General features: G+C 34.3%; 1 protein-coding gene across 13 annotated transcripts in view; it reads left to right on the plus strand.

Annotated features, from left to right (window-relative positions):
• The window catches only part of map2 (microtubule-associated protein 2), a 212,006-nt gene that overhangs the window by 162,464 nt on the left and 22,745 nt on the right, over positions 1-26,797 (plus strand). For 3 of the 13 annotated variants that reach the window (XM_056465691.1, XM_056465694.1, XM_056465695.1), the window contains 10 exons: positions 1,111-1,185; positions 5,433-5,648; positions 11,442-11,753; positions 12,912-15,617; positions 15,834-16,034; positions 16,484-16,621; positions 19,178-19,236; positions 20,215-20,400; positions 21,872-22,016; positions 23,533-23,589. In XM_056465691.1, the coding sequence (XP_056321666.1) occupies positions 1,111-1,185; positions 5,433-5,648; positions 11,442-11,753; positions 12,912-15,617; positions 15,834-16,034; positions 16,484-16,621; positions 19,178-19,236; positions 20,215-20,400; positions 21,872-22,016; positions 23,533-23,589 (4,095 nt within the window). The remainder of the gene's footprint in view (positions 1-1,110; positions 1,186-5,432; positions 5,649-11,441; positions 11,754-12,911; positions 15,618-15,833; positions 16,035-16,483; positions 16,622-19,177; positions 19,237-20,214; positions 20,401-21,871; positions 22,017-23,532; positions 23,590-26,797) is intronic. The other 10 variants (XM_056465693.1, XM_056465696.1, XM_056465698.1 and 7 more) reach the window with 8 other exon arrangements.

Consider the following 26,797-nt stretch of genomic DNA (forward strand, 5'->3'; position numbering starts at 1 on the left):
CATGATCCTTCAGAAAATGATATAATGTTCTAATTTGGTGTTTCAATAAACATCAATCTACACTAAAGAAATTACAAATGTGGTAACATGAGCTGAATTAAAGAAATGTGAACACTGCAAGTGACATTAAATTTAGTCTGTTTAGAAATTGTGTCTTTCAAAAGTAGGGATGTTACAATACCCTTTTTCCCCTCACTGTACGATACCGATTCTGAAACCTGTCCTCAGGGTATCGGTCGATACCAAGTACTGAACCGATACTTGAGTGTGTATCTGTAGAAACAGTTGTGTATACTCCTAGCCCTGTATAAACTGACAAAATTAATTTACGGTGTGCTCAGACTTACCCATTAATAAAACATGAACAAATACATACTGTACGGTGATCTAGAGTATTTTTATCATCTGACATTTTTACTATCAGACATTCAACAGTAATATTATTTACTGTGCTTTACTGAAACAAGTTCAGCCACAAATTAAACACTGTAAACTGAAACAAATCTATTTTTACAGTAGCTACAGTAACTTTTACTAAGTTTTACAGTATAACAGTTTAAAAATCAGTGCAAAAACGAAAAAAATATATATAAAAAATTTATATGATTAAAATTGACAAGGAACCTCTTTAAAACGTAAAACCAAAAACATTTTTTTAAATAAAATAACAGTTACCGTCATAACTTCCTGTGTTTGCGTTCTGAGCAAGAAGAACTGACTCTGGGTTTGCATTGTCAAGAAAAGCTAGCAGGCATGTCTTTAAAAAGATGGTTTTGGATCGGTTTATGGTTTCAAATACTCGCTGATACCGATGCCAGAATTTTTGCAGTATCTGCGAGTATTTCCTATTGAAACAGCCCTGTTTAAAAGTGAATCAAACCAAGAAGGAATTGCAACTTTCTAACAATTTAAATTAAATTCTGAAATAGTAAACAAGGTGCAAAAACACCCTTAAATATAAAAACTTGTATTTTCAACATGTCTCCTACGATCCCTTCCTATTAATTCTATGTAGGCAGCACTCTAGGCATTGGAACAGAGCCGCAATTGGGGACTGCATTGTTCTGATCTCAAACATTGTACTGATCTCTGATCTTTGTCTGTTTGCAGTGGAGGACTCCGCAAACCTGCCGCCCTCACCTCCCCCATCTCCAGCAGCAGAGCATTTCGGGCCTTTGGATCAAGGTAGGGTCATGCTTCATGTGTGTATGGAGAGAGGTGAGGTGAGAAACACACTGAAAGAACTTGAAAAACCACACTTTTTTTTTTTTCCTCCCATGAGTATTCCGGTCACTCTCTGACCTTGAATGAGGATGTTTTACTGGGGGGACATCTGCTAGTCCCCCCTCTTCCAGGCTGATTTCACCCTTCTCACTGATGCCCGCTCCGATCTGTGGGGCCGGTCCAAAGATTGATGGAGTTGTGTTTGCAGGAACAACTTTGCCTCCTTTGTTGACATCATTCAAGTCAGCCTCCTCTTCCTCATCCAGCATCTCCAGCTCTTAAACATGGCCTCATCTTCATCACCGCTAAATCCAGGAGCTTAAAAAACCCACGCCACAGTGACCCCCCCACCCCCTTCTGGTCCTTCTAACCAATCAAACTCAACCCCCTTTCTTACACCCCGCCCAGTCATAGATCCAGACTCCGCCCTGCATGAAAGCCTGAAACCTTTGAACTGAATGCTGCGCTGTTTCACTTCCAGCTGATGTTTGCAGGGCTGTTACTGAAACTGTGCTGCATTCAGGTTGCCTGCTCATCCTCTCTCCAAAGCCCCTCTTTAGAGATCTGTTGACTGTTTCAAACCTCTCTCAGTTCCTCTGTGCGTCCTCGTCTGCAGTTTTGCATGTTGTGTTGTGCTGTAGGTGCTGTTCATGTCGTGGGCTTGTGCTCGTTCGTCGTTTTGACTGTGTTCGTCTCTGCTGCCGCTGATGGGTCAATGCCATTCTCAGATTACTCTCTGAAGCTACTAAACTGAAAATTAATGCCATTAACACTTTAACTAATGCCAAATGCACAAAGTGGATACTTAAAATCAACATCGGATTAATTTACACTGTAAAAGAAAAATGCTGGGTTCCACACAATTCCTACATGTTGTCCCAACACAAATCAATTAAGTCAACTCATTCGTTTTTACAAATTTAAGTAGATTGAACATAAAACAATTAAGTTGTCCCCAAAAAACCTTAAGAATTGTGTTGTTTCAACTCATTTTAAATAAGTAGTTTGAAAAAGCAGCAAAAGTCATTTTTTGAGTGTAGTTAATGTGTTCCTTGTGTCATTGAGTACAATTTAAAATTGTAGTTATCCTACTTTTTTCTACTTTGTGTGTTTTGTTTTTTTTACTTTTGAACAACTTTGTTTTCTGTGGAAGTAATACTATGGCCTGTTTCCACTGCGTGATATAGTATGGTACGGTATGGGTCAGTACAGGTCACCTTTATCAGGCTTGCGTTTCCTCTGCCAACAGGGCACCAATTGTAGTGTGTGTGGTGTGGTGTACAACAGAAAGTTTCAGTCAATGTCATTCTCGCTCGAGGAAATGTCAAAGTAAAGCTGTACGGGTCGTTTATAAATTATATGAGAAGCACTTCTCACAAAACAGGTGCTTTATACACATAACCACTTCATTGCTAACCCTTATATGAACAGGATTTGATTATAACTGCAGATCAATGATAGGGCGAAACCTCTCATCTGTATCTTTAATCTTCACCAGCACATGAAACCTCTTGTTGTCCATTTCTGAAAGGATTGGGTGTTGGAAGCACTTCAATAATCATGCGCATGTTGTTATTATCAGTTCAAGAAGTTCATTATTTCAAATATAGATGTGCGGCGAGTGCGCGCGAGAAAGTGAAATCGCTCACGCTTTAGACGGCCTTGTAAACAACTACGGGGCACAGGGTAGAGTCTACTCTTCTTCTTGGCTTTGTGGCTGTTCATCAAGACGACGGCAAGGTTTGTTTAACCTCTGGTCGACCATGGCTTGTTATTATATGTATATAGTTTTACGATGTAATGTCTCAGTATTTAAAAACGCAGATTTCTTTGTTTTCATCCTAGCTTGTGCATGAACTAGTGATGTTTCTCTGTAAACCAATAGCGATCATCTGCACGTCTTTCTCCGTCTTTTGGTACCCTTTTGTTGTGCTAGGTACCCTTCTGAAAGGGTACCTAAAACGTGGCACGATACGGTTCGCTTTGAGGTACATTTTGACAGTGGAAATGGCCATAAAAGCTTACCGAACCGCACCGTACTAAGTGGAATGGGCCTTTAGCCAGGGAGTCCTAAATTATGTATTTTGGTCAAATACACAAAGTAAGTTTTTTGTAAGCATGAAAAAGTGCAATACAGATTTATTAATTGATGTATTTATTGACATAAGAATGTGTCCTGTTTATTTGTGAGCAAAGCAAAAATTTACTATCATACATTTTAACATAATATAAAGAAGACACCCACTTGTCAGCAATGTTTAATATATTTAATCATTTACAATACATTTATCAGGTAACTCTGTTTACAGATGTGGTTTATTTATCTTACTTACAATAACATTAGTTTAAAGGTTCTCCATGTATTTATAGCTACTTGGTGAAGACAGACTGTTGTGCATTCATTTAGTTTATTATAGCTTTTAAAACATCTATTTCTTATTAAAGAAATGTTAAATTAGAAAAAGTGTAAATTTTTACAACTAGAGTTTGCATGTTTTAACACATTTAAATAGATGGCTAAGAGCTACATTTAAATTTTTCTGATGAGGCAAGTAAAAATCTTGTCAATTGGCCAACCCTTAGTATTTAGCCCTGTATACATCTGAAACTGAATTAGTAATAGTCTTAAAAAGGTCTTAAAAATAATAGAAAAATAGAAATCTGAAACCTTGTTTGAATTTAGCATAATTTTTTGCAGGTCAGAAAAAGTGTGATATTTCATATTTATATAAATATATTTGCTATACTCTTAATGACAATGAAACATTATTTGGCCAATGTTTTGACATTTTACTTTCACACAAGTTATTAGAAACCTTAATGTTTTTTACATTTAGTATATTTTCTATGTATATATATCTACAACACAAAAATTTAAGGTAACTCAAAACATTTGAGGAAACCGATTGCAACAAACCATTTAAGTTCAAAAACTAATCCTAATAAGTACTGTGAACTTAGTGAACTGAAATGAAGCAATTTGTGCACAGTAAAACCTGATAAATGAAGAGAACTCAAACCAACTGAGTACTGTAAATCCCAATAAGTTAAGGCAACTCAAACCGTTTGAGGAAACCGATTGCAATTTGAGTTAAAACTAACCAATATGAGTACTGTGAACTTCATTTAAGTTGACGTAATGAGGTATTTAATTAACTCATTGCCTTCAACACTGACTCTTTTTAAATGAGTAGAATTAACATTCAGTACATTATGAGTTAACTACGTTCATTTCATTTGATGAAGTTGTCTGTTGGGTTTTACAGTGTAAAAATGACTTCTGTAAATGTTATTTCATGCAGAAACTAAAATCTCTCATCTTTGGTACCTGAGAGATTTTACTGAGATATACCCTCAGTTACTGCAGATATTTGGTATTTACTATTTTTGGTTTGTAATACTGTATATGGGTTATTTATTTGAACATGCTAATTTCTCCCAATATTTAGCATCAAGGCCTTTTTTGACAAAGAAAAGGTATAAAACATTCACATTACAATTAAAAAATCTATTTATATCTTTGTCTGGATTGAGAGTCAATTCATGTTGACTTTAAGCAGACACCTACAAATGATCTATTTCCGTCAGTTTCAGACTTTCCAAATTGACCATGTGCATTATTATTTCTGTGTAGGCTTTTGATTTCATCATTATTTTTTTGTAAATATTTTTATTGCATATTGATATTGTTTTTATTAATTCTTGAAATGTGCTTCACTCATAGGCACTCACCGAAATATTCATTGGTAAAACAATTGAGTGTTACTGGGGGGAGTATTATCTTTATGTCTGGATTGAGTGTAAGTTCATGTTGACTTTAAGCAGACACTTAAAAATGATATATTTTCATCAGTTTTACTGTAGACTTTCCTCATTTTTCTAGAAACATATAAAACTCTGATTATGGCATTGCACCGCTACGGCCACACTTTGTGTTTCTCGACACTTTGTGTTTCTTGTTTGTGTTCTGTGTGTGTGTGTCTGTTTTTGTCTTTACTTTTTGTACACATTCTCTTTATTGTTTTATTTTCTCTCTCTCTTTTTCTCTCTACCTCTCTTTCCCTCTCGATTACAGCCAACGATATCCTTAATTCACCTTCTTTCCCCCTTGATCTCTTCTTCCACCCTTTCTTCCTTCTCTCTGTCTCTTTGTCTCAATCTCTTTGTCCAGATTTCCCTGCAGTTCTTTTCCTTGTGTCTATTTGTAGATGTAGGGGATGAGGAGGAAGCAGGTCCTCTCCGCCGCTTCCAAAACTCTCGCGAGAGGTGCAAGTTCCTCGCCCCCTCCATCTCAGTGTCTGTGCCTGAGGATGACCCGTACCACTCTGATGAGGAATACTATGAGCACCCTTTATTCAGCCCAGAGTGGACGCGCTCTGGCTCTCGCCCTCCAGGGCAGGCCGCTGCGTTTAGACAGATCCAAGGTGAACCTCGCATGGTTCCTGTCTGCCATTCTTTGCTCCCCTCCTTCCTCTCTCTCTCTTTCTTTCTCTATCCTCTTCTTCCTTCGGCTCAGCATCAACACCTCTCTCTTTCTCTGGTCTCTCTCTGTCTTTTGTCAGTGTTGTTGTCGTGCCCACTCTGACTGAAGCGTGTCTTATGGGGGTGGTTTCTGTTTTTGTATCTTGTTCATTGCAAGTCGTTTGGATTTTGCACCAGGTTTGTGCTGTGCAGGTGTTTTTAGAGGCAAAATCCCTGCTGCTTGATTAACACTAGAAGTGCTTAGTCTAAAATAATGCAATGACATAAAACAGATAATTGTAGTATTCTGATTTTTATTACATGTATGTGTATTTTATTCTAATGATGTTGGTTTATTAAAATGACAAAACACAGAATTTCTACCTCGAATTACCCTAATGGTCAAATTGACCATATGGCATGGTGTCAATCTAGGGCCATATATACTTGCAAATTTGCAAACAAAAAATAAAATATTGAGCAATAAATAAATGCAAATCTCTGAAAATCTCAAAGGGAAATTTAATTTTTGAGAAAAAAAAAATATTTTGGTAACAAAAATAAAGAACTGCAAGGGCGAAATAAAGTTTTGAGAAATAAAAATGAAATTTGCAAACAAAAAAGAACTTCAAATAATAATCAAGCAGTGCAAAAAAATGAAATATTTGCAATTTAAAAAACAAACTATATATATTGTTAAACATTTTTTATAGCATTGTCTTTACAAAACTGTCAGGGAAATGATTTCCTTAGCGGTGTCATTCATATGTCCACTAAGGCTTTTCATCAAGTCTGGACTCTTTACTGGAATTTATTGATGTTTTTAAGCTGCATTTTGAGTTATGATATGTCATAATTGAATTTATGTATTTTATTTTATTATATTTAATATATTTTCATTTTGTTTATTTATTTACTTATTAATATTATTGCAATAATTTTATTTATGTATTATAATTTTATTATTTATGAATGTGTGTGTGTGTGTGTGTGTGTATGTATATATGTATGTATGTATGCATGTATGTATGTGTATATATATATATGTGTATGTGTGTATATATATATATATATATATATATATATATATATATATATATATATATATATGTATATATATATATATATGTATATGTATATATATATATATATATATATATATATATATATGTATATATATATATATATATATATATATATATAATACGCGTGCGCTTGACGCAGAAGTATAAATCAGCCTTAATAGTTATAATGTTAATAAAAAGATGCCAAGAAAAAAAACTCATCCAGTCAATTGCAATGCTCATTTTGATTTGCTTTTTAGTCAACCGTAAGTTTGTTTCTGCGTGTTTCACTTTATGGCCCTGATTTGAACAGGGGTGCGGAGTCAAGGGAACTTGGACATTTACTGCAGGTCCGGACCTGCCTCCATTTAAGGGATGTCATCACCTCGAGACACAGTATTACACTTACAGCCCAGTAGGTCTGAGCCTGCTGTAAACACCCAAGTTCCCTTGTAACATTTGTTTTTGTAAGGGAAATGCTTTAAAAATGTTTTGCAAATACTTATATACTTTATATACTTATTTTCGCTTTACGATTTTTGGAGATTTGCATTTATTTATTTATTTTTTGCTCAGAACTTTATTTTTTGATTGCAAAACTTTTTTATTTTGCAAGTATAAATGGTGCTAAATTGACTCCATGTTTATGCATTATTATTTCAGTGTAGGCTTCTGTTTTTCATTATCATGGTTTTTTTTTTATTATTTTTTTTTATTTTTTTATTATTTTTTTTTTTTTACATATTTTTATCTTACTGTGCATAGAAATTGTGCATATTGGTAGTGTTTTTTTAAATCCTTCATAAGGCACTCACTGAAATATTAATTGGATAAACAATGGATTGTTACTGGGGGGGATTACTAAACTGTAATGACTCAAAAAATGTTAAATGATTTTATAATCAATGTAAATGAAGTGTGACGTCTTATGTTGTATTTTATTTTATTTTATTTTATTTTATTTTATTTTATTTTATTTTATTTTATTTTATTTTATTTTATTTTATTTTATTTTATTTTATTTTTTATTTATTTATTTATTTTTTTAATTTTTTTATTTTTAAAGAGTCAGAATTATTAGCCCCTCTGAATTATTAGCCCCCTGTTTATTTTTTCCCCAATTTCTGTTTAACAGAGAGATTATTTTTTAACACATTTTTAAACATAATAGTTTTAATAACTCATTTCTAATAACTGATTTATTTTATCTTTGCTATGATGACGGTAAATTATATTTTAATAGATATTTTTCAAGACACTTCTATACAGCTTAAAGTGATATTTAAAGGTTTAACTAGGTTAACTAGGCAGGTTAGGGTAATTAGGCAATTACTATTCTATTCCCATGAAAAATAATTCTAGTTTTATGCTCACATATAGGGTCACATATAATATCATGTAAACATGTAATGAAAGACATTTAAAGCTTCATTTAAAACCAGTAAACATGATCTGAGAAAAGGGATATTCAGTGCAGTCTTCTAGTAGTTCTAGTGTTAAAGGAGGAAGGTCACTGACTCTGAAAATGAAATCCAAATGACTTGCAGCATCAGCAGGACATTTGTGCATGCTGTGCACATTTTCTCCTTTGCCTGTTTGCCGTCGTCTTGTCTCCGCATCTGTCCGCCCATATGTTCGCCTGTCTGTCCATTTGTGTTTTTGATTGTCCCTCATCAGGCCCAAAACGTATCCATGCGTCTCAACAGGCCCCTCACATCCCTTCAACCTGCTGATGTACACGTGCTGTAGATCACAGGAAGACTTTCAGCTCTTTACATGGTGGCTCACACACAAACACACACTAATAAACACACACATGCACATGTGCAGACGCTCAGACATGCATGCATCTCTGACCTTATTACAATGTGGGTTATGCTTATGATTTTAAGAGTTGGAAAACAAGATTTATATTTAAATATTCTGAAAGCACATGCTTTTTTAGCAGATTTGAAAGAGTTTTAAATGTCTATTTTGCTTTATTGTAGATAAACAGTGATAAGCTGAATGAAATGTGTTAAGAAAACAACATTAATAAGTGTCACTAAATGCTCATGCATAGCAGTAGCAGTATTTATTTAATTATGTATTTTTTATTTATTGTTCTTTCCTTTATTTTTATGCCAACTACAGATGTCATTGTTTATAAAGATATATATTTTTTATAAACCCACTTCAACATCCCTAAATACACTGCCTAGTATATTGACAGTAATGATAATAAAAGTAGTAAAGGCAAGAATAATAATAATGATAATAATAAAAAACAGCAAAATTGTATCAAATAAGATAATAAAAATAATAATAAAATATAGACAGACAGACAGATATATAGATAGATAGATGGATGGATGGATGTTTAGAAAGAAAGAAAGAATTGACGATCTCTGTCTAAGGCATTTGCTTCAGGCTCTTCCTCTCTTAGATGGATTGGTGGGTCAAATCAAAGGTTACAGCCCTAGTTTGGGCATCTCTGGTCTAGAGTCTAGACAGAGAAAAGAAAAAGAAAAAAAGGGAAATTACACATACAAGATAAGTCAAATTATTCCCCAGAAAGTACTTTTATAGCAGAGAAATATGACAATAAGGGTTCCCAAACATATGAGAATTTGCGAGAACCTCTAATTCAGGGGTGTCCAAACTCGGTCCTGGAGGGTCGGTGTCTCTGTAGAGTTTAGGTCTAACCCTATTCAAACACACCTGATCCAGCTAATCAAGCTCAAACTAGATTTACTAGAAACTTCCTGGCAGGTTTGTTGAAGCAAGTTGGAGCCAAAGTCAGCAGGACACCGGCCCTCCAGGACCGAGTCTGGACATCCCTGCTCTAATTGAAAATTAAATTTTTTCTAAGTGTAGATATAACATCAAATCTTGAAGCCAGTGTGATGCTTTAGGCCAGAGATGCCCAAAGTAGGGCCCACAGGCCAAAGATGGCCCATTATAACCTTTGATTTGGCCCACCATCCCATCTGAGAAGAGAGTGAGAAGGATGGAAAGGTTTGGGGCGAATGCCTTTTAAAGAGATGGTCATTTATAATTTGACGTAACATTTTTTTGTTTGTTATTTTTATTGGTGAGCTACAAAAAAGCTAACTGAAATGAACTGTTTCAATTAAATGTAAATGAATCTGATTTTTGAAAATGTAAATAATGTCACTCGATGGATAGAGGACTATGCAGAAGACATCAGTGAGCAACTAGCCCACTATAGCGTCATTCAAGTTTGGTTTTTGGCTCATCATAAGAAAAAAAAATGGGCACCCCTGCTTTAGGTGGATTTAAATGTATTTATTTATTGATTATTATTTTCATTTTAGTATATTTAAATTCAATTTCTTTGTTTATATTTTATTTAAATATTATTTGCAGTTTATTATGGACAGACAACAAACTATAGTCTAGATCCCTTGTTGCTTAGGTGTATACTATACTATAGATTTCACAATTCTGCGTGAGTTTTCAATATAATATTTTGAGTATAATAATGAATTTTCCATATAACAAGTTTTCATCTATTATTCACTTTTTCCTGTAAGTAATAACTTGTTTAAGGTTGCAATACTTCCTAAAAAGTACTGAGATAATCCATTAACAGGAGCATTAAGTGGAGTCAGAATCAGTAAATTCCTTAAATCTCTTTGCATTTACTGCCAATTTGTCAACCGCTCTAATTTTTAAGTTCTCCCTCTAATCCTCCTACTTCACTTCATCCCACCTTCCACTGCAGTATCCAGCTGAGCAATGACCTGCTGTGGTCTGCGTCACCATATCTAGCCTGACTCCCAGCAGACACCATTGCAGTTCCTTCTCTCTCCCTCTCTCTCTGTCTCTCAAAATCAAATGCTTTGTTCAGTGCAAGAATTCTACATCTCCAATTTCACATTCATTCTGACATCTCAATAACTCGCTGTCCAGCATTATGCCGCTATGAATTTTGTTCAGTCTCTGAGAAACAATGCAGATGCACATAGCAATGTGTGCAAGTGTGTTGTGTGCAAGTCATTTTTCATGTCCAAGAATAAAATTGAACAAATGAAGGAGCTAAGTTTGTCATAGGCTTTTGAAATTATGTAACTGAGAGGTGCATATTTGGAAATGAGTGGAAAGAGCCGACATTGATTACTGGCTGAAGTTAACTGATTTAAGCAATCGCACGCATGCAAGTTTTCCTTTCGAAAATCTGTTTTGAACTGCATATAGCAGTTTTATAAACATCAGATTAAGTGTGGCTGTATTTTGTTCCTTATTTGATATGCCAATGAAAATCCAAATGAAGCCCAATTAAAGTCTGGAACACCACAAACAGAAAAGAGATAGAAATGTTTTAGTTATATTTACTCCAAAAACAATGTTCTTCACAGAAAACAAATGAATTGCTAAATCCTACAATTCTAAAAGCGTATGTACAAAAATACAATAACATCACTCTGCAAAGCAGTGCAAAACTGAGGCAGTAAGATAAGATTGCTGTTTGAATATACTGTTGTTCAATGGTGTGCATGAACATCTTTCTCATTCACCTCTATTAACTAATTCATATACTGAAGGTCAGGGAAAACACAGGTACATACTGCAAATCATAAAATTACATAACCGATAGAGCTGAAAGTGTCCCGTCTTTTTATTCCCAAGTAACCCAAGTCTGTGTTGTCTATAGTCTTGATGTTTCCACTTGTCTCCCTCTTTATGAAGAAGAGGAGACCATAGAGAGTCTCTCAGCTGCGGAGGAGGAAGAGGAGGAGACTTCAGAAGCCGCAGCAACAGCAGCAGCTCTAGAGGAAGAGGAGGAGGATGAGGAGGATGATGATGATGAGGAGCAGTGGAGTGGGGAGGAGCCTGAGCAGGAACCCCCATCTGTGCTCCTAGAGCGGGCAGAGGTCATAGGCGAGGCCCAGGCTCTGTCGGGCCTGCAGGTCGATGTTCACACACAGGCAGCTACTGCTGCTGACGAGGCTCCTAATGGGAGAGCTGAGGAGGCAGGGGGGCAAGAAAGCCCTACAGAAGGTGTGTCCATCCTTCTCCCGACCTGCATGCTTCTCTCTCCCTACACAAAAAAGCGAAAGCATCGTGAGAGCTTTCTAAGGGAATGTGGGCTCAAATATCTCCTCTATTTGCTAATGCTGCAAGGCAACACAGGCTTGATGGTGACCAGCTTCTGTGGCCAGAGCTATGTGTCTGTCTGTCTTTGTCTTTCTTCTTAAATGCTTTTCCCAGAGCAGCTGTCATCTGCTAGCTATCTGATGAAGCTTTTTCTGAACCTTTCTGCTTATTTCTGTATTGATGCTACTGCTGCCAGGTCGACCTCTTCCATATATTATCCATTGCTCAGTTATTTTTATTTGCCAGCTACATTGCCAGTTTGTGGGTGATTTTTGCTGCATGCTCTAACAAAACACCTGCATTTTTTTCATGTGTGATTCTGTGAATCCTCTGCTGTTGTGATATTGTGATATTGTTATGCTTCATTTTCAAAGGCATTTGAAAAGCCAAGCTTGTGGATTTCATTTAAATGTGATTTTTATCTTTAGTTTTGCATTTTATTTTTCAAAACATTGTCATTTCACGTGGTTTATATTAAAATGTTCATTTATTACTATTATTATTATTATTATTATTATTATTATTATTATTATTATTATGTCAAATGTTAAATAATCAAATCAGTGGTATCTTATCTAGATGTGTATTTTAAACCTATTTAATACACAAAATATAAGGTTAATCAACAAGTAGCTTGCATATTGTCATAAGTTTTTACTAGTACTTGTTTATCTACTAAAAGTGAGGACGACTGTGCATTTTCCATAATCTCTGTATATGTATTTGGCAGAAGTTTTTAAATCAGCCATTTCATCTTGCTGCTGGTGTACTGACGTCAGTATCGTGTTTGGACCACTGCCTTGGATATTTCATCTTCATTTTCTGGACCTCATCCACGCAACATTAATTGTTCTGGGTCTGCATGCTGGTCCTTGTCATATCCATGCTATCACTCCATCACTGAATTGGTATGTGTGTCTCATCGGCTGCTGGTATTTGAAAATGGATGTTCATTTTACCAAGAGCTTTGCCTGTCTGTGTGGTGGTTGGCCTGGCAAACAAGTTGTACTTTGAATTATTAATAATTCAATACAATGCAGACTACTTGAGATTTGCTTTCAGCTTTGAAGATGGAAGCAGAGAGGCCAGAGAGTGAGAGGACAGATCCTATTGGCATGGACTTCACTGAATCTGCAATGCATCTCGATGATGATCTCCCATCTTACCAGAGCCTTGCCAGAGATGCAGATATGCCAGAAAGCCCCTTTGCTCTAACATGCCCCATGGAGGATTTTGAAGTGCCTCCAAGTGATCAGGGTTATGCCAAAGAACCTTGTGAGGCTCCAATTGAAAATCCTGATAGACAAAGTGGTGCTGTGAAACAGCCTTCATTCGAATTATGTGTCTCCAGCAATATTAATGAGGTTAAATCAGAGCAGTTTCAAGAAAAACAAATGGACATAACAGCAGCAGAGGGAGATATGAAGGACAAATCTGGCATGTCTGCTTACTTTGAGACCACAACAATTAAAACCGATGCTGCCGGATCTCAAGGAGAAGGGTATTATGAACTGAGTACTACATCAGAAGAACAAAAGGACTTTACTGGTAACATGCCCCTTCCTGAAATCAGCTACAGCACATTGGCTCAAACACAATCTTTGGAAGTCCAAGCAGATCTTCCGAAAAGTAGTGCAAACACACTAGATACCACTTCACCGGCAGACAGAAGAGATGACTGCAGATTGTCTCCTGGGAAATTGGCTCTAGAGCAGCGAAGTTACTCTTTGAATATTACTATTGGGGCAATGGATCATGGTGATGCCCAAGGACGTCCCAGAAATTTCTCTCCATTGGCCACTGACATCATGTCTCATACTAGTGGGAGCCTTGACGAATCAGCTGATTACCTTCCTGTCACAACCCCCTCAGTGGAGAAACTCCCTCCATTTCCCCCACTGATCCTGGAGGCAACTACCTCTGTTACAACTGCATCATCTTCACCTCCCCAAGCAACAGTCACTGATGTAAAGACCAGTCCACTGACAGAATCTCCAGAATCACCCATCCAAGCTAAGTGCTGTTATAAGAACAGCACCGTCATGGCCCCAGACCTACCTGAAATGTTGGACCTAGCAGGTACTCGTTCAAGGTTGACGTCTGACAACACGGATCAGGAGATGATGAGGAGAAAGTCTGTCCCAATGGACATGTCTTCTCTTGTGAGTGATTCTTTTGCACATTTGTTCAAAGGTGACCAGGCCCAAACTGCTACAAAAAGAGAAATGCAGTTGGAGGAGCAAGGATATTGTGTCTTTAGCGAATACTCTGGTCCCATGCCATCCCCTGCAGATGTGCACAGTCCAATAGACACTTCTTCTCAGATCTTCAACACTGTGATGTCAGAAGAGAAAGAAACTGGCCTTGTTGCATTTGGCCAACAGAAGAGCCAATCAACTGAAGATGTAAAAGCAATAGAAGTTATTTTGCCACAGGCAAAATCAGAAGAAGAAAAGCCACAAAACAAAGATTCATTTGAAATTGAAAGTGCACCTTTTGGAAAACCTTCTTCAGACGATGTGCAAGACAAGTCGGGTCTTTTAACAACTGAAACTTTGGAAGAAATCAAGAGTCCAACATTACCAGATAATGAGAAAGGGTTGCCAGACAAACCAGCTGAAATCTTTATCACACCAAAGGTGACGGTTACTCTTGAGGAAGCAAAGCCTGATCTTGATGCAGATACTAAACTTGCAGCTGAAACTGAAGCTGAAATAGCTGCCTATGAGAGGCAAATTCGCAAATTGGAGATGGAAGACCGGCCACTGAGTGTAGAGGAGGAACGGGAGCTCCAGGAACTCAGGGAGAAGGTAAAGAATAAACCAGACCTTGTCCACCAAGAAGCCTATGAGGAGGTGGATGCAGAGGACGTGTATCAGCTCACTGGAGCTGCAAAGGACAGAATTGCTCGACCCCTCAGACCATCCCCAGCATCTTCTGTAGAAAGCGCCACAGATGAGGAGAAGCCTAGATCACCAGGCGAGAAAGAAGCTCTTAAAACAGATCCTAACAGGTTATCTCCTGTTGGGTCTTTTGAGAAATATTTTAGAGAAGAGAGGCCTTCTGAGCAGGAGGTAAAGATGAAAGACTCAGTGGAGCCTGTCAAAGAGAAAGTTGCTGAGGAGAAACCTCAGGCAGCTCTTTTAAAGCCAGATGAGGCTCCTGTTGACACAACAGTGACTCAAGAAGCAGAGGAAGAGGTGGAGCTTGCTGAGGAGCCTGAAGAGGCCATGCCAGAACCAAAGCCAGCTTTAATCTTGGAAGAGAAGCCAGTGGCAGAAAAGTCTGAGCCAGAAGCTGTCATCAAAAAAGAGGAGGTTGAAGTGATTGAGAAAGAAGAAGTGGAGGATGAAGAAGTTTTGGAAGGGGCAAGAGCTGCAGAAGAAACTTTTGAGCCTCGAGCTGCGATTGAGTCAGTGGTGACAGTAGAAGATGATTTTATAACAGTGGTGCAGACCATTGATAAGAGCGAAGTGTCTGGGCACAGCGTACGCTTCTCGGCTCCTTCTGAGGAGGAACACCCACAGCTCCTCCAAGAGGAAGAAGAGGAGGAGGAAGAGTCTGTTGAAATGGCTCAAGAAGTAGGGATGGAGGCTCCCAGTCTGGAGGAAATTGTAGATGTTCCTGAGCCTGTTAAGCCTCCTGTATGTCCAGCTAAAGAGTTAGAGGTACCAGAGAGTGAGGCCCCAACCCAAAGTTATGACGACTACAAAGATGAAACTACCATTGATGACTCCATCCTAGACAGCTCCTGGGTGGACACTCAAGGTCTGATTTAAATGTATTTTTTGCATTAAATTTGCTCAGCAAATGACAAAACCATTCCGAGTGTTAACTATGTTGTAAATTTGCTAGTGTGCAAGTATATATAGTGCAGTTTGGTATTTTATTAATTCTGTAAGGTCCATGTTGGATATCAAGTAAAGGTATGTTTACAGGCTGGTATAAGTGTAGCTTGCGTGTTTCACCTCATATACTCTATAGATGATGATAGGAGCATGGCCACAGAGAAAATTGAGCCTCTACCAAGAGTGAAGAGTCCTGTCAAGAAACCAGCTGCAGAGAAACCTGTCAAACCAAAGGCTAAAGGTGGCAGAGCCAAAGGACGGATCTCCACCCCTGAACGCAAACCTATTCGCAAGGAGCCATTACCCCTTCAGAAGGATGACATGAAGAAGAAAAAAGGTTTTTGTTGCTGGAGTGACATTAAATGTTTTTTTTTTCTATTATCTCCCTATGACATTTCCTGTAGCATATTTCCTTTTTCCACTTATTAAAGGTTTAAATATTAATGCTCTTCGGTTAGATAGAAAATGTAAAACTTTGCAGTATGGATGTTTTTTTTTTTCCCCTTTTTATTTTAATATTATTTTTAAGTGACAACAGAAGTGCTGATTAAAAGTGCATGCAATTTTAGTTACAATAATTTTAATTACTATCTTGAAATCAATGAAATCTCAATGCATTTCTGACGCTACTGGCCATCACATTCTTATAATTTTTTTCCTATGTTTTTTTTTTTTTTTATTAAAAGTTTATTTGATCATTTAAAGATCATTTAAATGACTTCATCTTCTTTTTTTCCTGAATTGTGCTGCTGTGCCTATCCTTGATTTTGTGTCTCCCTCTTGTAGCTGTGATTAAGAAGGCTGAGTTCACAAAAAAATCTGATATTCAGACGTGCTCTCCTTCCCGGAAGAGTGTTTTAAAGGCTACCGTAAGGCACCCTAGACCTACCCAACATCATGCGTGTGTTAAGCGGAAACCCACAGGTGATCTCTGTCACATGGAGCTGTTTTGCAATGTGGCTGGCAAACATGGGCATTGGCATGTTGTTTTAAGGGTGATGCTTGTCTAATGTTTTGTTTAAGTGTATTTTATGTAACACATTGTATTATTTTCACAAATTTTATGTTCATGGTGTGTTTGTAATGAAGGTCACTGGTGTTTTATTCAGTTTGGTTTATAATGGTTTAATTTTCTCATACTTTTGAACTTTTTGTTGTTTGCATGTATTCTCTCTGTTTCCTCGCTTATTCGCACTTTGTTTCTTTTCAAAAAAGCACTGCTTATTGAATATTGTGAAAACGTAATGCATCCAATCACTGTGCGTGCGTGTTTGTGTCTGTGGATTAATTTTGAAGGATGTCCTTCTGTCTTAAATGTGTTAGACATGTATGAGGTGTAGCATAAAGCAATCACTATTTCCTCTGCTTTGTAACATTTCTATTCTATTGGATACAACATTCAGGGACCAATTGCTCTGGTTGCCAGGCAACTGGTGGTTTGAGTAAGTTCTGGGCGCTCGGTTAAGAGAAACAGCTTCCATCTGTGTAGAGAAAAGGAACTTACTGTGCTATAATGAACTTGCACTGTTAGCTTTCTGGAAATTATTCTATGGTAGACATCTGATACATTGCTGCAATGCCCAAATTAGACTGAAAGCCTCTTATGTAATAAGGTTCATTTTCAAATTCTCTGTTATGCTTTGCCAAGAGGTTTCAGAGCAGATTCTTCCAGTAGCTAAAGATATTCTTCAGAGATTTCGAAATGTAACTATTTTAGTTATTGTCAAAAAAAGTGATTTAAATGAAAATATTATTTTTTAAGATGTGCCCCCAAGAGTGCCCCCAAACCCCAACTCTACCTCTAATCCTCATTGGGGGGTTGAGTAACTCCAGATCTATGAATGCAATCATATATTAATACAAATCAGCCACCAAATCAAACATGTACACATTCTAATAAGATTACACAATTTAAATTGAGTTATGGGTAGGGCCAGACAGAATCTGCGGACATTTTTTGCCATTTCTGCAGAAAATTTTAAAAAATCTGCTGATTTATGCAGAAATATTTTGGGAGTATCGTAACTAAAAACTTAATATATGAAATAAAAAAAATACCTTTTAACTTTCATTTAATGTTTTTACAATGCAAATCCATCTAGATCCGCTTATTTTTTTTTAAACAAAGCAAGTCTCTCATATAATATATCCACTAAAAGACTGAAAATATTACTTTACAAACTGTATTGCAAATAAATCATATGAACACTTTCATATCAGTCAATAATATTACTGAAAATAGTTTAAAAACTGAATAAATATAAATTTACACACATTTACTCAAGTAAATAAATAGACTCAGTGATGGGCCAAAAATCTGCGGATTTCTGCACGCTCAGATTCCGTGTGGCCCTAGTTATGGGTAATAATCCATTCTATATTTGATTCCAAATCGCCCAATTAGAAATTCACTGGCTTGAGCAAAAAAAGGTGGCTTTTAAATTTAGGTTTCCTAAAGGTGTCAGAACCTAAATCATCAAGGAGGCCGATTTAGTTAGCTGAAGTAAGCTGATTCGCTTGAAATGTGAAACTCTTCAAACAATAGGTGCATCCCAAATCTCATACTTATGCACTAATTTATGGCATTTTGTAGTATAAATAGTGTAAGTAGTACGTTCACACTGAAAACTCAAAAAATTATATGTGCATTTTAATTATCCGGAGGATGCACTCATTCAATAGGTAAAATGAAGTGTATGATGTTGGACTTCACGCACTCAACGGCCGTTGCTTTGTTCACATAACACTCATGTTAAATTACTTTATTTGTTTTGGATTGTGAGAGCAAAACTCTCCTACGAGAGTGATTATACATAGTGTAAGTGTATAGTGACTCTATAGTATATTCTATACTCTAAAAAAATGCTGGAATGGGACACAGCAACCAGCATTCTTCAAAATATCTTCTTTTCAACAGAAGAAAGAAACTGATAAAGGTTTAAAACCACACGAGGGAAAATAAATGATAAGGTCATTTTTATGTAGTTAAATGGCCTTAACTACCAGATACTTGCAATTTTAAAAAGTACAATGGACTTATTGTGTTCATATTATATTTCACAACACTTATGGTGATATCGAGGTGGGAGACAGTTAAGGTTAGGGACAGGCTTGGTGGTATGGGTAGGTTTAAAGGTGTAGGTGTAAAGTATGGCTTAACAGTGTAATTTTCATACATTTTAAAAACATAGGAGTACAATTTAAAATCAGGTATGTGCATAGAAAGTGCATCGTACCAAGAGATTAACATAAATGTAAGTATTTAGTGATTATGGCCTTTTAATACAAAGTGGGACTGTTTATTCTGTTGTGCATTTGGGTGATAACTTTTAAGTACGTTGCGTTTAAGGTTTCAGTGCGTTTGCTTGACTGCACAATCTGTTTATTTTCATTCGAGCACATATAAGTCAGTGGTCATGGTCACAGTATGTATTATTTTCTTTTTGATTCTCATTTTGATTCTTTTCTGTCTTTTTGCAGTGTCTGCTGACGGTCGACTGCCTTTCAGTGTGGCCAGGCACTCCAGGGACCGGGCATCTGTAAGAACTATATCAGATTTAAATCTTATACAAATATATGAAAGTAATATTAAGTAAATAATTAGAGAGTAGACTGTGTACCACAGATCAACCTAAATGGACAGTTCACCCTTAAATTTAAATCTGCTGTTAACTCGATCATCTCCAGGCCATACATATATCAGTACACTGTAAAACCCAACAGTCAACTTTATCAAATGAAATAAGTGTAGTTAACTCAAAATTGACTGAAAGTTAATTCTACTCATTTGAAAAGAGTTTTGAAGTGTTGAAGGTTATGAGTTAATTAAATACCTCATTACTTCATCTTAAATGGAGTAAGTTCACAGAACTCATATAGATTAGTTTAACTCAAATGGTTTGAGTTGCTTTAACTTATTGGGTTTTCCAGTACTCCATTGGTTTGAGTTCTCTTCATTTATTGGGTTTTCTGTGCACAAATTGCTTCGTTCACTCAAATGGATTAAATTCACAGTACTCATTAGGATTAGTTTTTGAACTTAAATGGTTTGTTGCAATCAGTTTCCTCAAATAGTTTGAGTTACCTTCACTTATTGGGTTTTACAGTGTTTATCAACGTTTTTGTGTTTTACAGTAGTATTTGGTTCATAATACTTATGTATTATCTAGTACATACCATGTCATATCCCTATTGTGTTTTTTTTACAAGTTTGCATGAACTTTTTGACATTTTCTTCAGTCATCCATTGTTCTTTCTTCCAGCAGTTTAATTGTCCGTAGCCTAATAATACATTTAGAGAAACTAGACATGTTTTCCACTTTCTGTGCTTGCTCATTTTTAATGCCCGAGTGGTTGTGCATTGGGAGAAATGCCCAAATGTGTGGTCAAATGTTGCTCATTTCATTCAGTTAAACATGCTGTCGTTTTGAATTGCGTATTCGTTTTTGCTCATGTTTTTTTGTTTTCATCTTCACTGTGCATGAATCACTCATCTGTCCGTGTTCCTCTCATCATAGACCTCCAATCCCACAACACTAACAAAGATCCCCACCTCTAAAATTCGGGCAGAGGCTTTGTTGCCGGCCCGGCCCAACTCCGCCAGCTCCTCCAATAAAAGGAGCCAGTTGGTCGAGACAGATCTTTATGAGCTCCGGCCTGCTTCAGCTGGCCCACAAGTATCAATAAATATATATCATGTAAAGGTAAGCAGGGGCGAGATGGTTTGAATGACTGTTTGCTTCTGCATAATATTAGCAATGGCTGATTTAAAACTGCTCCCCTACAATATATGAATGGGTTCTGTGAAATATGAATGGAAAAAAGTATTATATACTTAGATATAAATATAAACAACATATTGATAAATGAAAACATTTGGAATATACAGCTTATGTTGTTTTCTTGATCCTTTTGCGTAAATTGTTTATAAAAAACAAATGGTTAAATACATTATATTCTGTCTGAGAAAATATACTTAATGTTTATTTTATAGCTGTCTGATGTTGACTGAACTAATAAACACAAATTCAGCCAAATATTATACATTTTTTAAAGCTTTTAAACTAAAAAATCTAATCAAATAAAATATAAAACAAACAAACCAAAAAATTATAATTTTTTTTTTATAAAAAAAAATAATTTAAATAAATAATACAAAAATTAAATATAAGATAAAATAAAAATGTAATTAAATTAAAATAAATGTAGAAATTAAATTAAATAAAACAATTTAATAAAATTAAACAATGTTTTTAAAGAAAACTGTTTAATAAAAGAAAAATAATACAATAAAACCATTTAATAAAAGAAAAATATTAAAATAAAATAATATAAAATAAAATGAAAAAATAAAAATAAAATATATAATAAAAATATAAAATAAAATACAAACATTAAATAAATAAGCAGAACATTACATAATAAAAATGAAACAAAAATTAAATTAAATTAAAAAAATTATTAAATAAAAAATAAAGTAAAACAATTTAATTAAAACAGTTCAATAAAAAACTGTGTAATAAAATAAAACAATATATAATAAATAATAATACAATAAAAACAATAGATAAAACAAAAATATTAAAATAAAATAATATACAAAATTTTGTAATAAAATAAAATATAAAATAAAACAAAACATTAAATAAATAAATAAATAAATTAATTAATTAATTAAAATAAGTAAAGAACACAAAATAAAATAAAGCAAAAAGTAAAATTATATAACTTTGGATAAAAAAATTAAATAACAAATTAATTAAAGTAAAACAATTTAATTAAATAAAACACTTTAATAAAATAATGTAATAAAAGAAAACAATTTAATAAAATAATACAGTAAAAACATTAAAGAAAACTAAAATATTAAAATAAAAATATAAAAATTAAATAATATAAAATAGTGAAATAAAATAAAATAATAAAAATTAAATAATTATAATAAACAATTCAAGAAAGAAAAAAATGTAATAGTTTTTGAATGATAATTAGTTTTTTTGTACAATGTATGTTGTGTATTTCAATTTTAATCATAAGCATGTAAAGACCTAAATCTCAATTTATACCACTCTGACCAAAGTCACTGTGTACAGTATCACATTTCACATTACTATTGGCTGAACTATTTCGTAATGTTTAACGTGATTCTAACAGGATTAATGACTGTGTTCCCAGGATGGTCGTTCTCGGAGCCCAGAGAAGAGGTCATCTCTGCCCCGTCCTGCATCCATTCTAACCCGCCGCTCACACATGGCTGAGCATGAGGAGAGCTCCACTTCCATTACCAGCTCTGGGTCTACAGCACCACGCAGACCCACATGTAAGAGGCTTTCTCTTGTAGTCTGTTTCTTTATCTTTTTAATTGTTCATGTCTCTAGAATTAATTCTCAGTTTCTTTTCCCTCTCTTTACATTTGAATCAATGATACGAGAGAAATAAACATGACATCACACAAGCAGATAAAGGACATGTTGGGCAGTGTTTTAGTTATAATGATCTGATAAGCTTTTCTGTTAATGTTTTCTATTAATTATTACATTAAGTAAATTATTTTTTTTTTTACATTTATTTAATATTTTTTATATGTATTTTTGTTTGTATTTTATTTTTTATTGTTTATTTTATTTTTTTATTTTTTTTATTTATTTATAATTTGTTTATTATTTAATTTTTTTTTTTATCAAACTTTTTATTGTTTATTTTTTTATTAATTTATTTTATTTTATTTTATTTATTCACTTATTAGTTAAATTTTTTATTTTTTTAGCATGCAATCAAGTTCCAGAAAAAAAGTTTTAAGAAACATCATTGCCATTTAAAATGTAACTAATTATGGCATGATTTCTTTACATGTGCGATACAGTGTCATTGGCATCAGCCTCTCATGGTTAGGACTTTAACATTGAATAAAAAAATAAGCCCAAAGCCTCCAAAGGTTTTGCGCTATTCCAAGCAGCTACAGAAGCATGATGTGACGGTTTTATTCAACAAACAAATGTCAAATATAGGCACTTGGTTGGTTATTGTTTTGATTATTGAAAAATATATATCTGTAACCCTCAGTTTATATGGAAAAATAATTTGACACTTTCATGTAAATGTAACCTACAAGCTAATACAATAAGTTCTAATAAACTGATTAAGCTAATAAAACAGATTCTTCTATGAGCATGAATGAAATTTGAACTAAACCATGCACAGACAACATGGGGAGTTCTGTTTTATTTGGTGTTGGAGGGCATATCCTCTTATTATAAGCGTCTTGTCCTAATTTATTCTTGACACATAAATCAAGCAACCTAATGTACCTATATTAAGTTAAATTAATTATTCCAAAGTAGTATTATTAAATTATATAAAGTATTTGGATTTATTTTAGTTTATTATGGCCTTGTTCTTGTTTTTCTTTTTTTTTTTTCAGCAAGATCTGGCAACACAAACCTCCTTCCCTGTTCGTTCTTGCTTTGTGTAATTGGTTATAATTGACCACATACTAAAGATAGACACATGTCTGAATGGTTGTTGAACGAAGCACTAATTTAAACTCTTTTCGTCATCTTAAACAGCAGATTCACATTAAAAGGAAAGCTTTGATCAGGGTTGATTCACAACAGTTAATTTATTGTAAAACAAAGATGAAGTCCTGTTTAGTAAGATCATTGCAGTAGAATCATTAGTATTGTCTTTTGGAGCTTAACTTGGCAAGCTCAAGGATCTGTATTTTTTGGGCACATCCGGATCTGTTTTAGCACTTATTTAATCTCTGCTTGTCCCAACTTTCTTGAACTCATAAAGTATAAATACACACTCACAGCTCTGTTCCCCTGCTCCTGTAGCTTTCCGTACTGAAGTCAGAACAGATCACAGGACAGGCAGGTCTCATAGTGCCACAGGTATAGAGGATCAGTCCTATACTCTTTCATCGTGTTTATTGTCCTTCATACCCACTTTACTGTGCAAGAATTCACTCACCATAATAATAGTAGTACAGTGCCATTACAAGTTATTCACCCCATTCTGCAACGTTTGCTATTTTTGTATTTGCTGTCAAATTCATACCAAATCGCTGAATAATATTCATTAGCACTGTAACACATTTATTTTTTTTTACATTTTTTTTGTCTTAGTTTTTCAGTTTTGCATGCGAGTATGAACACTTCTTCATGTGTGTGTAACATTGGAGATTGTTTTCTTTTTCTTTAATCAGTCATTGTTATCTTCATCATCTACAGTGGGGTGTAAAATCTTTTAGAAAGACTACACTGAAAAAAAAGCATGCTTTGTTGCTTAATTTTTTTCTTCAATATCTTATGCAGTGTATATTCTCAAGTAAATACCATCTTATTTTAAAACAGAATGGTATTTACTTGAGAATATACTCTGCATAAAATATTTTAAGATATTATAAGACTTGTTTTCATGAACACTGGCTTCACTTTTTTGTATATTCATAAAGACGGCAACTTTTAAATTTCTTAAATTAAAAAGGGATGTGCATGCTTTTGTACATTTATTTTTCAGTTTTTTTGTAACATCTTTTGCATATTATGCAAATAAAACGATTTAGCAAGACTAAAATACAGTATGAATTAATATAATATTTTTGTATTTTAAATATTAATATTTGCATTTAGCTTAAATATAAAATTTGATATCTCTTTATTTTGATGGTCCCTTTAATGCGTTTTGTTGAATTTAAGTTGCATTGCATGTACAGTGCTCAGCATACAGTATATAGATACACCCCTCACAAATCTATCTTTTAAATTCATATTTTTAATAGGAAGCTATACAATATTATATTTGTGCATATACATTAGATTAGTCCAGGCATGTCCAAGCTCGGTCCTGGAGGGCCGGTGTCCTGCAAAGTTTAGTTCCAACCCCAATCAGACACACCTGGGCTAGCTAATCAAGCACTTACTAGGCTTTCTAGAAACATCCGTGCAGGTGTGTTGAGGCAAGTTGGAGCTAAAATCTGCAGGACACCGGCCCTCCAGGACCGAGTTTGGACACCCCTGGATTAGACAGTACTGAAGCCAAATCTGTTTTGTTTAAATGCACCATAATACATTACCTATATTCACTGAGAAATGGATAAAAAATATTCATTTTCAAAATGGGGTGTACTCAATTATACTGAGCACTGTACATGCCAACTAATTCTCATTAGATTATAGGGTTGGGGTTAAGGTTAGTGTAAATTGACATGTACTTGCTAAGTTTCATATAGTCAGTTAAATGTCAGTTGAAGGAGCAGTATCAACAGATATTAAGCAAACCGTCCACTAATTGTACACAAATTGTAATTGGCATGTTGTTGCAATGCAACTTTTAGTCCACAAAATGTGCAATAGGGACCATCAAAATAAAGTCTTACCTAACATTTGTTCAGAATTTTGCATAATGTTTACATATTTAGCTGATGCTTTTATCCAAAGTGTCCAAAATGTACAATTTTTATTTATATTTATATTTACTATTTTTATTTATATTTATTTACTAAATATTTGTTTTGTTCTATAAAGGTCTGAGAAGATTTGTTTTAAAATTTAAAATAAAAATGTTCTCATTTAGAGCATATTTTCTAAAGAAAATGTCAAAAATGTAAATATTTTCATTTGTTGTGATTGAAAATCATGGTTCTTTCCACCAATAATCTTCTTCAAATGAACTTTTCTCAAGGTAAAAGTAAACTAAATGTGCAATAGGGACCATCAAAATAAAGTCTTACCTAACTTTTGTTCAGAATATTGCATAATATTTACATTTATTTATTTAGCTCATGCTTTTATCCAAAGTATCCAAAATCTGCTAGACATCAGCAATATATAGATGCCATGACAAGTCCAAGTTAATTTTAAAGTTGTTTTTTTACTACTAAAAACAAATACTGGATTTAATATGTACACATAAAACAGGTCTCAGTATTTAATGTGTTGTATTAAACTGACAAAAGAAAAGCTAAAAGGAGCATTTTTGACTAGTGGATTTTAAACTCCCCTGTTTATCTTATTTGAGAAAAAAGTAAGCCATCTTCACTTAATGCTGTTAGGCATGGGCCGGTATAGGATTCTGATGGTATGATAACCTTGGATAAGAATATCATGATTTCATGGTATTCTGATTATTGCTCTAAAATATATATATTTTTTAATGTCTGGGTAAAAAACAACAACTTATTTCCCTTTTTGAACACAATATATTTTATTTTAAGAAACATTTTAAGTATTTTGGAGCAGTAAACATGTCAGGCTAAATAATTTAAACAAACCATTGACTTCTGCTTTCTTCGTTAGTTTCAAAAACACAGATTTCTTTACAATTTAAAATGGCATCTTTGGATATCTTTTCTGATGAAGATACTGTTGTCCTGAAAAACAAAAAAATGTATTAAAAAAATCGTACACATACCTTAGGAACGGGATAGCAGAAAGTTTTGGCGGTTTTAAAACCTTGACTTTTCCAAACAGTGTTATACCTTGAAAATGGTTATCGTCCCATGCGTAATAGCTATAGACAAAAAAATATTAATAATACAGTTTCTCTGGATTTACAAGGTGTGGGTTTAATGTTAATATTTGTTTTGTTCTATAAAGGTCTGAGAAGATTTGTTCCAAATTTAAAATAAAAATGTTCTCATTTAGAGCATATTTTCTAAAGAAAATGTCAAAAATTTTAATATTTACATTTTTGACATTTTCTTGAGAAAATATGCTCTATTTTCATTTGTTGTGATTTAAAAACCATGATTCTTTCCACCAATAATCTTCTTCAAATTTACTTTCTCAAGGTAAAACGCCGGTGTCAATTTTGTCATTTTAAGCACACAAAATCGCTCTTAATGAATAATTTTTTCTTTCATATTTGGTAGAAATGTCATCTGAAGTTCACAGAACAAACAAACGTTTAATTTCACTCATACACATTCAGTTGAAGTCAGAATTATTAACCCCCCTTCAAATTTTTTTACTTTTTTAAAATATTTCCCAAATGATGTTTAACAGAGCAAATAAATTTTCACAGTATGTCTGATAATATTTTTTTTCTTCTGGAGAAAGTCTTATTTTACTTCGGCTAGAATAAAAGCAGTTTTTAATT

The sequence above is a fragment of the Danio aesculapii genome, chromosome 9 (genome assembly GCF_903798145.1).
Source record: "Danio aesculapii chromosome 9, fDanAes4.1, whole genome shotgun sequence".
NCBI lineage: Eukaryota > Metazoa > Chordata > Actinopteri > Cypriniformes > Danionidae > Danio > Danio aesculapii.